Genomic DNA, 13737 nt, shown 5'->3' on the forward strand with positions numbered 1-13737 from the left:
GCAAAAAAGGATGAAGATAAGATTTTTTTTTTGTAGAAATTGAAACTAGAGGGAATCCAAATGGGAAAGAAATATGAGAAATCTAAATGGGAAGATTTCTTTCTCATGATTAGACCCTCATTAATGCAAAACAACAGTCAATCTGAGAAAGTATGCTAAATGTGTCGTCCAAAGATAAATGAGGTAGAAAAAAAAATTGAAAAGGAAAAAGTATGGTGTCTCTGACATATTGGACTTCCTTCTCATTTTAGCTTGTGGCTGGGGAGTCCGGGTGGGGGTGGGGACTTTATTAACCCCTCAAATTTTGGGCCAACAATTCATTTTTCGTATTAACAATGAACTTGGTGCGTAACACTTTTTTTTTTTTAGAAATCGACTACTATATACGTTATTCGTTATAAGATATTAATACATCATTAAGATGTGATAAATCCGATAATCGCCTAAGTTTAACTAATAATTAAAGAAACCTAAACCCCAACAACAAAGAGGCCTAAAGTCCGACAACATCTACTTTATTTAATGTCTAAATTAAATGAGATAAATCTTGGTGATAAATTACTTCCACGAGACTCGATCCCAAAATCCCACGGGCTTAAGAGGGATGTCCTACCGCTACACCAAAAAGTGATGGTCAGTTGGTGGTGTGTAACACTTGAGTTGGTCGTACCAAACTGACCAAGTCAAGTAAAAATTGAGTGCCCCACCCCTACAATCCCACGTTATAAAGCTCAAGTGCTCCATCCCCTCTCCACTACTAAATTTCAACGCGCAGAGAGAGAGAGAGAGAGAGAGAGAGAGAGAGAGTTAGGGAGAGAGATGATGAATCGATCCTTCTACTCATTGATCCTTCTAATTTCCTTCCTCACAGCTGCTACCGGAGACTCTAATTCCGTAAGTACTCGACAAATCACAACCGTTCCATTACAATTTTGAATCTTAGATCTCATTCTCCATCATTCATCATCATCATGATTCATCAATCATCCTCCAATTCTCTGAATTTTGTTTTTTTTTTTGTAGGGAGAATGTGTATACACACTTTATGTTAAAACAGGGACCATCATAAAAGCTGGTACAGATTCAAAGATCAGCGTTGAACTTGGTGATGCAAAAGGTAGATCTGTGTACATTCCAGATCTCGAGAAATGGGGATTAATGGGTCCAGATCATGATTATTACGAATGGGGTAATCTTGATATATTCACAGTGAGGGGCTCATGTATTGATACACCGATCTGTCATTTAAATCTTACATCCAACGGCTTAGGAGCACATCATGGATGGTACTGTGATTCTATCGAAGTAACTTCTACTGGACCCCACAAACAGTGCAGCCAGACCATATTTTATGTCCAGCAGTGGTTGGCTACTGACGCTCCACCTTACCAACTGTCTACTGTTCTTGATGGATGCTGGAAGAAGACTAATGCACAGGCGCATGTTAGTGGTGGGCCTCTCGTCGTTAGAAGTATTCAAGAAGGAGGATCTGTTGAGTCGGAGTAGAATACTACGAAATTTGTGGATCTCTTTCAGTGTTGTGGAAGAGATTTTCTTTTGTTTCTTTTCAATTTGTGGATTGAATAATAATGTATGGGAGTTTGTATGATTGTTGTTTTGGATATGGGAATTTTTAATCACACCCTTTACTTTGTCTCAACCCTGCCTCACCACCAAAAATTAATTCAATTTGAGTTGAAAGGGAGAGCCCTACACTATGGTGGTATATTCGCTCTAATAGGATAAGGATACTTTAGTTTTCTCACAATGTTTTCGAGACCGTAAAAGATTGAAATACCCCCCTGTCATTGACCACCTGGACAATGAAGTATGCTAAGAAGAATAGGGCGAAGTCCCCCAATCATTTTTGTTCGAAATTTGGGACTTTCTCTTGTGTACTTATGAAATTATCTAATCCCTCCTCTCACAACTTACATAGTTGTCAACAATTGGTAGCCCAAGTGATTCCAAGGTGTTGACATAAACTCCAGAAATCCCTGGAGGTCTCAGGTTCGATTCCCAGATTTCCAAAGAAGGTGGAATCTTTGGTTATTTGATTTGGGATTATTAGGGTGTAAATAATGTAGTTGGACTTTAGGTCTTTTTGTTATACTATATAAAAACATGTCATGTCTTAAATCTATTAGGTTCTTTTATCCTCCAGGATTGGTTCAATACGGAGGGACCCCTACATTGTTCTCGCCTTCCTAATGGCTAATTAGTTGTGTTCTTTATTCTTTGTTAATTACGCTCCCCTTCTTCTCGTATTTCCTCGAATGTTCAACAAATCTTCATATCTGATCTCCATCTTTTTGCATTTAATATATTCTTTTGCATTATAAGACTTGGAGTTCATGATGTCCCCATACGAAATCATGTTTTACTTTCTTTGATTAGTTAGCATGACAAGATAGACTATCTTGGCGTCCCTCTATCATTATCTTTCATGGTCATATAATCATTAAAAACTGTCTTCTTCATATTATTACTCAATTAAGATGGATTCTTAAAAATGTAAACAAAAACATATTTAGTTTATGCTAAATTATTATTTGTTTTTTCTTTTAACAAATAAATAGTCTAGTTACTTCGATCAGTGTAGAAATTTGAATTTTCAAAGGTTAAAAGCAGAAGAAATTTAAGTGTTAACGAGAAAAGAGAAAAAGACTATCCAACAAAAGAAAAAGATAAACATATTTGTTATCTCAATGGAATTTTTTTCGTTTTTCACGTACGTAACACAAGGTGCGGGCATTATGGTACAAGATAATGTGCTTACAACATGATTTGCACAAATTACCTAAACGTCTCGTTACAGTATCCCGTCTAGCCTCTAGGTTTTCTTCCACCTTAAATTGAACTAGTTGAATGATTCTAAATAACTGCAAATAATAAAAACTTAATCAGTTCACGATTTGCAAATATATCAAGGACTGGTGAATGGATTACTGAAACAAATTGTCTTACCTAATGACTTGACCACCATTTCAGCTCTCCTCTGTTGGATAATGTTTGTGAGGGGAAAATACTTGAGATGATAGTCGACAAATAGCCTTCGGGTTTGTCACTAACAAAAAAGACTCTTCTCATATTATTAGAAATATATACACCGAGTAAACTCTTTTTAGTTCTTCATTGCTGCTCAAGTTGAATTTGGTTAATCCTGCTAGACCAAATCGAGTGAAGAATCATGTGAAACAAATCGTATTTGAGTGGTCTTGGGTTCCAAAGAAAATGCTTTTGCACCATCTTCACGTTCGTTTGCATAACAAGATAGTGTCTCAAAGAAATAGCCGAAAGAATATCTTTCAGTTTTGGTATATCTTTCTCTGCTACAACTACTGAGAAACCACTCCAGTCAAAAACTTCACTAAATGGAAGGACAAAATTATCGGCAATGATAACAGGAACACACTCATAATAGAATGCTTCAACAATTCTAGGACTATTTACCTCGTACCCCATTGGACAAATACAAAACTTGCTATGTTTCATGTGTTGAACATAAGACATATTTTTCGAAACTCTTGGGGGTAAAGGCCCATAGATTCTCATGTCTTCGTCTTTGTCACCCCAGACTTCAAGCAATTTGGGTCGGACTCTACCATGCATGTTTCCAGCAAAGAAGGCTAATATCGGGCGTTGAGAGACTCTTTTCCCACCCACATCTCTAAGCGGTTTACCTGGGTTTCTTATTGCTGTTTCTGGTAGTGAGACGTCTTTCTCAGCTTTAAATATCCCTTCAGATGGGTCAGCATTGCAGAGAGCTTTGATCGTGTTCTTTGTTAGTTCTTCATGCTCAACTAATGTATATGGACCCTACACATATCAGGTTTCAAACATGTTAACACTGGTGACTACTCATTAGACTAAACTCGACTAACTAGATTAAACTCGAATGCACAAAAGGAACTTGAATGTTAAGCCAATAGCAGAGACGACCAAATAATGATTGCAGCCTCCGATGGGCTAGATCAAATAGCTATAATGAACGGTACACAATGGTGTTTCTTTTTCCAATTTTAGATCTGACTATTGCACCCCTGACTTAAAGAAGTCAGACTCAGGCGAGTCAGATTAAGGCACTCACAAAGACAAACATCACAGTTAGGTGAATGAAGTTAGTTTTGGTTATGGTCTTTTTGTCATCTCATAGTTGAGGAACTAAGACCCGAAAACACACATGTTATGTTTTTCTAGCAACCTTCTAACAAGTGTATTTTGGTTCAGGATCTTAGATGGGGCAAGTTTCTTTCTTCTCACTTAAACATAATTAAGTTGGTTTCTTTTAGTATTAGAGAACAGTTTTTAACTCCTAAATGGGCAGGAAGCCCCTATTCTGACCTAAAACACAAAATGCAGACATTATCAAACCGAAGGAATAAAATAAGCTCCCATCTTACCCAATCATGGCAAGCAACTACAAAATGATCTCTTCCACGGGTACGATTCCAGAAAGGATACTTTGCAGCAAGCATGTTAACATAGTCCCTTAAGAATATAGACAAGGGCTTTATATTGTGTGAATCTGGCACATACAAAGCGAGCTCTAGCTGACGTGCACTATAGGGAAGATAAAATAAGTGAGCCTTGTTCGGGTCTTGTGTCACAAACTGCATGTTTTCCTCGATCGTTTTCATGAACCATCCCTCAGAAGCATAAACACCCATTAGATGTGGTTCGTGAAAGATGGGTCTGTCTCCATCTGGGTAGACGTAAATCTTGAGTATGTTTTCCATCAACTCATAGCTCCTGCAAGATTGGCGAATTTCAGTAAAGCTTTTAAAGATGAATTTTTAAACGGTTGCAACTTGTAAATAACAACATTAGAAATAATACTTTAAACTTATTGTTGAGCCTAGGCGCGTTCCTATCAATTACTAATCTCATAAAAAGTTGATGTAAAGGCGAGACCAAGTGAAAGATGATTTCGTTATCAACTTGTTCAACCAAACAGATGCTAAGATTAAAAGTTTTAAGTTAGTAATCCAAGACCATAATGGATAAAGCTCACCTTCTGAATATAGAAACATTCCGAAAAATAGGGGCATAAAGATCAGGATCATCACTACCAATTGTGACATTCTCAATCTCCTTCCGTGCATACACGAGTGCTTCATCACGTGGAAGCGACCAAACGTATCTCTAAACATTAGCACCAAAAAAAAAAAGAAATGTAAGAAAAAAAATCTGAAATTGCAGGACAATACCCACTTTCTCTAATGAAGAAAGACCATATGGAATCTAAATGAGTTATACATGCCAAGCGGTGACGACTCTAGGCGGTGGAGGAGGGACAATTGGCTCTTGTGGTGGCTCCTTTTTCTTAACCTTCTTTCTTCCTCTTCTCCTCCTAGGACTTTTAGTTCTCTTTCCCGCAACACGCTTCGAGGATCTCGAGGTGGTTGTGGGGTTCGAAACACTGAGTTCAACTTGTGGAAATTGCTCAACCATATCAAGTGCTTCTTTTTCTTGCACGATACTTGTCGAGTCTTTATAAGATGATAATGTTACTCGATGGATGAAAAACCAGTCCGACCAGGGGTGTGGAAGTGTAATAATCTGTAGAAAAACCCATGTTGTTGTCATAATGGCTACTACAAGTATGACTCTTCTCCAATTGATTTTATAGCCCAAGCAATGTCGTGTGAGTTCTTTCATAATAGTTTGAAGTTTTTTTCCCACCCATAATCCAAATATGATACTAGTCTTTCTACAACATTTCAGTTTGACAAGCCAATAAAATTTTGCAAGCACAACCTAGTATAAGCATATATCTGTTTGCTTTCCACCTCTATTGTCCAATAACCTGAAAACCCCTCACTAAGTCCATAGAAAATGAACGTGGGAATGTATCAAGTCCCCGACGGTACAAGAAGTTAAATCAACTAAAACCAAATTATGCTCAAATCCACCTGCAACACAACATGGAAAGAGCCATGTCAAGAATTACTGTTCTGTGTAATAATAGCTAAAATCATTTCTTGTAACAAACATCTTGATGAAACTCATGTCTCAATACATGCCATATTGTCCTTGATTTAGGCACCACTAGTCTAATTCGACACTATACAAGGATTTCCTTGGCATGGGTCTGCCTTGGACTGTCTCATGATTCTCCACTTGACCAATCTAGGCACCAAACCCACCCATAAGGCCTAAAGAATATGTACGACAAGGTGTAATGTTACAGCCCAAGTTTGGGAAGTATTGCACAGACTAAGTGCCTTACATATGAATCTTCTCTTTCACATTGCATCCTCATGAAAATAGTTTTAATGTTATAACCACTAATCTCGATCTAAATGCAGATAACATCTTCTCTAAATACGTGTGCCTTAAGATTCACATTATTTAGTTCAAGCAGCATAGACTACTAAGACTAGAGACGATTAAGGGTCTAGAATCTCAAACTATGATAGTATTACATTTCATACTTATATAGGCAGTTACTACATGCTAATGGAAGTAACTAGTCCAATTCAAAAAATCACCAAGAACCCACAAAACTACAAATTTGAAAATTTCTAAATTACGACTAACTAATCCCACAAGCCATAAATGTTTTCAGTCCCAATCAATATTTTGTTTTTATATGTTTGTTCAATTATGAGATTAAGATTTATAATGTGAATGATAATTGTTAGTTATCTGGTTACAATGAGCGAGCCCACATAGGGGCCGTACCCCCACAACCCTAATCTGGCTCGTTTATGTTATAGTGCACTAACCAGTGTATTATATAGTTATTTCCGTTTCTCAAGCAGGTTCTCTACCTGGCTTAGGTGGTGAAAGGCTTGAAATACATAATATTTGTTTTTGATGACATCTTGAAATACATAATTAAGGTCTTGGGATCCAGTCTCGTACACAACATTTCTTTTTTTCTAGAATTTTTACTACTTAGCCTAAGCCCATGTTGGACTAAAATTGGTTCTTATTGATTAGGCAAACTCAATTTTGACCTCCTCAAAATGATCAACTTATTAAAATGATCGTGTAGTGATGAAATTTTTTCTAAATAACCCCCAACATTTTAATTTTTTCAGAATTTTCGGTCACTTGTATTTTGGAATTCAAAATTGTCTTTTCTATGCATTTGTCAGATCGGTCATAGTAAACATGTTATTAAAAACTTTATCTTTATCTTTTCTTTCATTAGGATCACTTCCTCTTCATCGTCTCCACCATTGTTTCATTTTAATCTTCACCACTATCTCTTCATCTCCCTCTCTTTGTTTTCTATTTTAATATTATTTCGGAATCTAGTTGGGAGAAAGATCACCAAACTATTGATGAGAAAATTAAAGAGATAGCTTGTTATACGTCAAAATTACCATGATAAATCTTAACTATAAATAAAATTTTGTTGAGGAGTTGCTTTTTGATTCTTGTCTGCGAATACTATGGAATTCTTTCATTACGAAAAAGTGCCCCACAAACAAAAATTTCTGACATCGCCACTTGCAATATGTCATTAAACGAAAAACGGATGATTTAAGATTAGAACAATTGCCATTCATTCAGTTTAAATAAAGACATGGCAAAATTTTTTATTTTTTATGCAAGGGTTAGAATCTTACATGTTTTGAGCTCAAAATTATGTTGAGGCTCAAACTTACTACTATAAGTAAAACACATAAAAACTGAGAAACAATCAGAAAGTATGAAGAAATTGAGATAATTGCTTACCCTTAACTTGCTGACTGCATTTGCTTTAGAGAGAGAGAGAGAGAGAGAGGCATTGAAGGGTCGTACTGTTTTCTTCTTTAGATAGGGGAGGGATTGAAATTATGAGAGAGAAATGAGGAGATTGAGTGGTGGAAAGAGTTGAAAGAAGCTGCGTTTATTTTGGAGGGAAATAAGGGGGGGAATTTGGCCAAAACTCCCTAAAAATTATGATTTTGGTTAAAAAGGATTCATCAAAATTTTTTAGGCTTCACCTCCCTTATGGCAATTATGTAATTTTCAATTTCAGTAAAAAGACCAACCTAACCCTAGTCTAAGAAAATACCTTGCACTGCCTTGCAAACACTTTGCACTGCCTTGCAAACACCTTGCAGAGCCTTGCAAACACCTTGCATGGTTTTTGCAAACACCTTACATGGTTTTTGCAAACACCTTGGATAGCCTTGCAAACAAATTGCAGAGCCTTCCAAACACCTTGCAGAGCCTTGCAAAAACTTTGCAGAGCCTTGCGAACACCTTGCATGACTTTTGCAAATACCTTGCACAACCTTGCGAACACCTTGCAGAGCTTTGCAAACACCTTGCAGAGCCTTGCAAACACCTTGCAGAGCCTTGCAAAGCCTTGCAAACACCTTGCAAAGCCTTGCAAACACCTTGCAATGCCATGCAAATGGTTTGTAAATTAGTTTTGAATTGATTTAACATAAAATTTGTTACAAATCAAATTATTATATTTTGTCTAATAAAATGTTGTATCGAAAAACTAGCTAAAACCCCTACAAATTCATAATAGTCATTTTATAAGCTCTAGCACCATCATTTTACTTTTCTTCGAAAAACTTCCAAAGCTTTCATGAAATTCTAAATTTGAACATAAATATCAATCATGATTGTCCAAGAAAAAAATATTTCTCTTAAGCCTTTCATCTAACAACTTTATAGATATTTCAACCAACCTACGTCTTGTATAACCAACTAACGTTGCATTCCAAGCAACAACATCCCTTTCAAGCATTTTATCAAACACATTGCTTGCATCAACTATACTTTCACAACTTCCATATAAATCCAACAAATAAGTTTGAACATAAACATCAAAACTAACAAATTGTCATCCATCGTTCATAACTCAATGAAAATAAAGCAATGAAGAAGTTGGATTATGCCTTGAAACACTATCAAATTCTCCTTCCATTGAAAGTATATATAACTTTCTCTCTCTAGAATTTAGAACCAAAAACTAAATCAAACCCCTTAAAAGCCTCTTCAAACAACAAGCAAATAGATTAAATCACCAAAACCTAAAAACATTAACCTATCTTATAGCCAAATCGATTCAAACCCCAGAAATTTTAATCGGCGTCGACAATCCAACTCGGTTCGTTCATGAGAAAAACTCAAGTTCCTGATTTATTAGTTAGATTATTACTAGGTATTTCTAATTGAATGAAGGGTATTTTTTACTCTTAAAAAGTTGGTGCCTTTAAAAATGTCCTTCAAGTCTATTTTTATAACTTACTTGGGGCCTAACTAGTTAAAAAGATGGGTTGTCTTTTTAACAAAAAAATACAAGAAATTGGGCCTCCTTCCCAATTTCCTGAAACAATTAAAACAAGGTTAGAGAAGATAACAAAAGGTTAAAAAATTACGAGTAATGCTATACGGAGCGAAAGCCAAAAGCGAATGGATAGCGACCCAATCAGAGACTGCCACTTGGCGGAGAAGATTGGAAAACACGTGATTCTCCCTACTTTCGAAGTGTTATATTTCGGTCCCATATTTACCCGCGTTTCTCTATCAGTCCCTCTTCCAATAAAATGATCTGGACCGTTAATCGTTTTAACCGTCCAGATCATATCCAAAGCAAATAAACCCTAATCGATCTCTTCCTCTCTCCCTCTCTATGCCAAAAAGCTTAACTGAACAAAATAAACACAAGATTGATTTGATAAAGAAAGGTTTTTTTTTTAAATAATGAAACACTTAAAGTGAACAGGCTGACCTTACTGTTTACAGCAGTAAGGAGAGCAAATTCGTACTCCAAACATCGTTGGAGCCTTGATTTCTTGAGATAAAACCAAGGGAAAGACTTGAGAGAAGTTTGTTGGGGAAGAAGATCTGATATTACTTGGTTATATGAGAATTCTTCACTGATTTTCAAGACTAGAGAGACCCCATTTATAGGACCACACTATTACATTCCCTAGGCAATTACTGGACACTTCTTAAGACTAAACTCTTATATTTCCTAGGCAACTACTAGATAATTCCTTATAACTCTATTCTTACATTTTCTAGGTAGTAATAAAATTAGTTGACTAACTACTAATCTATCCTGACCCTTAAAGAGATACTTTGCATCAGCCCTTCCTTCCTGAAGAAAACTCGCCATCGAGTTCGTTGTTGGTCGCGTCATCCCCGTGATAAGCATACAAATCTGAAACGTTGAATGTAGAGTCAATGCCCATGTATGGTGGTAAATCAACTTCATAGGCATTTTCCCCAATCCTTTTGATAACCCGATATGGTCCAATTTTCTTTTTGCTCAGTTTCGAATAAGTTTCTGCTGGGAACCTCTCTTTTCTTAGGTAAACCATAACCAGATCCCCTTCTTTAAAAGTCTGACCCCGTTTCTTCTTATCTGCATGTTCTTTGTACCTGGCATTGGATTCTTCAATCTTCAACCTGATTTCGTTATGAAGCCTCTTCATCTCCTCAACCATGTATTCTCCCTTTCCATTTCGCTTACTGTTGTTTACTATGGGAGTTAAATCAAGAAAATGGAGTGGTTGTTTTCCGTATACTACTTCAAAAGGACTTTTACCCGTGCTTCGATTCTTGGAATAGTTGTAAGCAAATTCTGCCTGAGCTGTAACCACTTCCCACTGTTTTGGGTTATCCCCGATTAAGCAACGTAGTAGATTTCCAAGGCTTCGATTGACCACCTCAGTCTGCCCATCAGTTTGTGGATGGTCGGAACTGCTATATTGAAGTTCAGTTCCAAGCTTTTTCCATAAACTCCTCCAAAAATGCGATAAGAACTTAGAGTTTCGATCTGATGTAATGGTTTTTGGTACCCCATGCAAGCGAACAACTTCACGAAAGAAGAGATTGGCAATGTGAGAAGCGTCCATAGTTTTCTTGCAACAAATGAAGTGAGCCATTTTAGAAAAACGATCCACCACTACAAAGATGGAGTCCATCCCTCGTTGGGTTCTAGGCAATCCCAAGACAAAATCCATGCTCACATCCCTCGTTTTGTTCGACCATAGCATAGGTTTTATCACGACCAAAATGTCCCCCCAAGCCACTACTATGCATATCAAAGATGATTCTTTCTCTTAATGAGCAATCAGGTATGCACAACTGGTTACCTTTGAAAAGGAATTCATTGTGCAAGACAAAATTACCTTGCTGTCCTGTTTTAGAGTCATTCCAAAAGGAACTGAAGTATGGATCAACATCGTACAACTCCTTGAAACAGTCAAATCCTTCAATAGTTGTTGTCGTACTTGTCAAAAGCATTGTTCTCCTGTTGAGTGCATCAAGCCACTTTATTGGAGATTCCAGACTTATGTTTTATGGTAAATGTGAATTGCTGAAGAAACGAAACCCAACGGGCATGTCTCTTGTCTAATTTCTTTTGGTTGTTAATATGTTTTGGTGCTTCGTGGTCAGAGAACAAAACGAACTCCCTTTGTATCAAGTAGTGCTGCCAATGCCTTAATGCTTGAACAATAGCATAAAATTCTTGATCCTAGGTACTATATCTCCGCCTTGTATCATTTAACTTCTCGCTGTAAATGCTATTGGTTTCCCTTCTTGGCTTAGGACTGCACCAATCCCCACTCCGGATGCATCACATTCCACTTGAAAAAACCTTGTCAAAGTCAGGCAATGCTAGAATAGGTGTTGAACACAGCTTTTCTTTTATATCTTGGAAGCTTTTTCCAGCATGTGCAGTCCATTCAAACTTCCCTTTCTTCATACAATCAGTTAATGGAGCCACTATGGTGCTGAAATTTCTGATAAAACGTCGGTAAAATGTCGCTAATCCGTGAAAACTGCGTACCTCTCCTATTGTAGTTGGTGCTGGCCAGTTCTTGATTGCTTCAACTTTACTCTCATCCATTTTAATTCCACTTGCACTTACCACATAACCCAGAAACAACAAAGAGTCAGTGAGAAAGTCACACTTCTTCACGTTAATATAGAGATTTTCTTGGTGTAAGACAGCAAGTACTTCCCTTAGATGTAGTAGATGTGCTTCTTTGGATGGACTATAGATTAAGATGTCGTCAAAATATACGACAACAAACTTCCCAATGAATGGTTTTAAAACTTGATTCATCAAACGCATAAATGTGCTTGGCGCATTTGACAAACCAAAGGGCATCGCCATCCATTCATATAACCCTTCTTTTGTTTTAAAGGCCGTCTTCCACTCGTCACCCTCCCGAATCCTTATGTGGTGATAACCACTTTTGAGATCAATCTTGGAAAATACCTTTGCCCCATGCAACATATCTAACATGTCGTCTAATCGGGGTATTGGAAAATGATATTTGATTGTTATCTTGTTGATTGCTCTACTATCAATACACATCCTCCACGATCCGTCCTTTTTGGGTGTTAACAATGCTGGAACAACACAAGGACTCAGTGATTCCCTAATAAATCCCTTATGCAGCAGCTCTTCAACCTGTCTTTGTAGTTCCCCATGTTCCTTGGGATTCATTCGATAATGTGGCAGATTCGGTAAACTAGCTCCTGGCACCCGATCTATGTGATGTTGGATACTCCTTTGAGGCGGTAATCCAGAGGGCAGATCATGAGGAAATACTTCTATGTATTCATCTAACAACGCTTCTATTTCAGCTGAATGAGTTTGGTGTGGCTTCCTTGCTTCTTTCACAATAAGAACATATGCCACTGAGTTTGCCTCAAGCTCTTCTATAAAGTGTTGGGCTGTCAATGAGACATGTTCTCCTTCTCGTTTGAGTTCAGGAAAGTCTTCCTCTATCATTGGGGCAAGAACCACTTTAACGCCTTTTTTGTAAAAAGCGTAAATGTTCTTTTCTCCAAGGTGGACAGTCTTGTTGTCATATTGCCATGGTCTCCCTAGCAATATATGACAAGCTTCCATATCCACCACGTCACATAAAACTTTATCCGAATAATTTTCACCAATTGAGAAAGGAACATAGCATTGATGGCTTACCTTTACTTCGCCCCCTTTCTTGAACCAGACTACTTTGTATGGTTTTGGATGTGGCTGCATAGCAAGGTTCAATTTTGTTACCATTTCTCTAGAAACAAAATTCTCACAGCTACCACTATCAATGATAACATTGCAAAGTCGTCCATGTGACGAACATCTTGTTCTAAAGACGTTATTACGTTGGGGTTTAGCTTCGATAACTTTAGGTGCTAGCATGGCTCGTCGAACAAATAGAGCTGGAAAATCCTTGTCATCATATAAGACTTCATCTTCTGTAAACTCTAACAAGTTTTCCTCATTAGTGCTGCCACCATCGTCATAAGCAGCTCCAAAGTCCTCAACTTCTTTATTTACTAGTAAACTGGCATTCCTCTTTCGACATTCAGCAGACTTATGCCCTTCTTTCCCACACTTGTAGCACTTCATTCTGTCTCCCACATATTGATTGGTATTGTCACGACCTCCCATATTGAAATTTGGTGTCCCACTTCCTCGATTCTGTCCACGCCCTTGAGAGTAAGGTGCTGGTCCAGACCTTTGTGTGAATGAAGGTCCTACTTCGAGCTTTTGAGTTGAACCACCTTGACCATTATAAGCCCCTACTTGCACTTACCCTCTGTCCATCTGATTTTTCCGATTATGAGGTCTTATTTTTTGTAATTCAACCTTCATTGCCAACTGAACAACACTAGCCAATATCCAACAAGGCTGTAACTCGACCCAATTTCTAATATTTGGCCTTAGTCCCATCAGATAACGATGTATGACTTGTGTTTCTGGTTCAACCAAGTTTACACGAGTCTTTATTTTGTAGAAGTCATTGGTGT

At 37.4% G+C, this 13737-nt stretch overlaps 2 protein-coding genes across 3 annotated transcripts; one reads left to right on the top strand and one right to left on the bottom strand.

Moving 5' to 3' along the window:
* The first annotated feature begins 587 nt into the window (after positions 1-587).
* Positions 588-1660, top strand: LOC147544650 (PLAT domain-containing protein 3-like). The gene is made up of 2 exons (XM_086637484.1): positions 588-894; positions 1024-1660. Exons 1-2 carry the CDS (start codon positions 820-822, stop codon positions 1504-1506), a joined length of 558 nt encoding a protein of 185 aa, XP_086493610.1. The 5' UTR covers positions 588-819; the 3' UTR covers positions 1507-1660.
* A 1036-nt stretch (positions 1661-2696) lies between these two features.
* LOC147544651 (putative glycosyltransferase At5g03795) lies at positions 2697-7924 on the bottom strand. Of its 2 annotated transcripts, none has more exons than XM_086637702.1 (6): positions 7693-7924; positions 5260-5915; positions 5015-5145; positions 4404-4752; positions 2968-3819; positions 2697-2882 (listed from the first exon to the last, which is right to left on the bottom strand). In XM_086637702.1, the coding sequence occupies exons 2-5, from the start codon at positions 5659-5661 to the stop codon at positions 3133-3135; spliced, it is 1569 nt and encodes a 522-aa protein (XP_086493828.1). In that variant the 5' UTR covers positions 5662-5915; positions 7693-7924; the 3' UTR covers positions 2697-2882; positions 2968-3132. The 2 variants fall into 2 exon arrangements, with proteins under 2 accessions (XP_086493828.1, XP_086493829.1); XM_086637703.1 differs by having other exon boundaries at positions 5260-5997; positions 7584-7694.
* Positions 7925-13737: the final 5813 nt, after the last annotated feature.

The sequence above is a fragment of the Eschscholzia californica genome, unplaced genomic scaffold (assembly GCF_041429995.1).
Source record: "Eschscholzia californica isolate CP2 unplaced genomic scaffold, dmEscCali1.0.p SCAF_4, whole genome shotgun sequence".
NCBI classification, from domain to species: domain Eukaryota; kingdom Viridiplantae; phylum Streptophyta; class Magnoliopsida; order Ranunculales; family Papaveraceae; genus Eschscholzia; species Eschscholzia californica.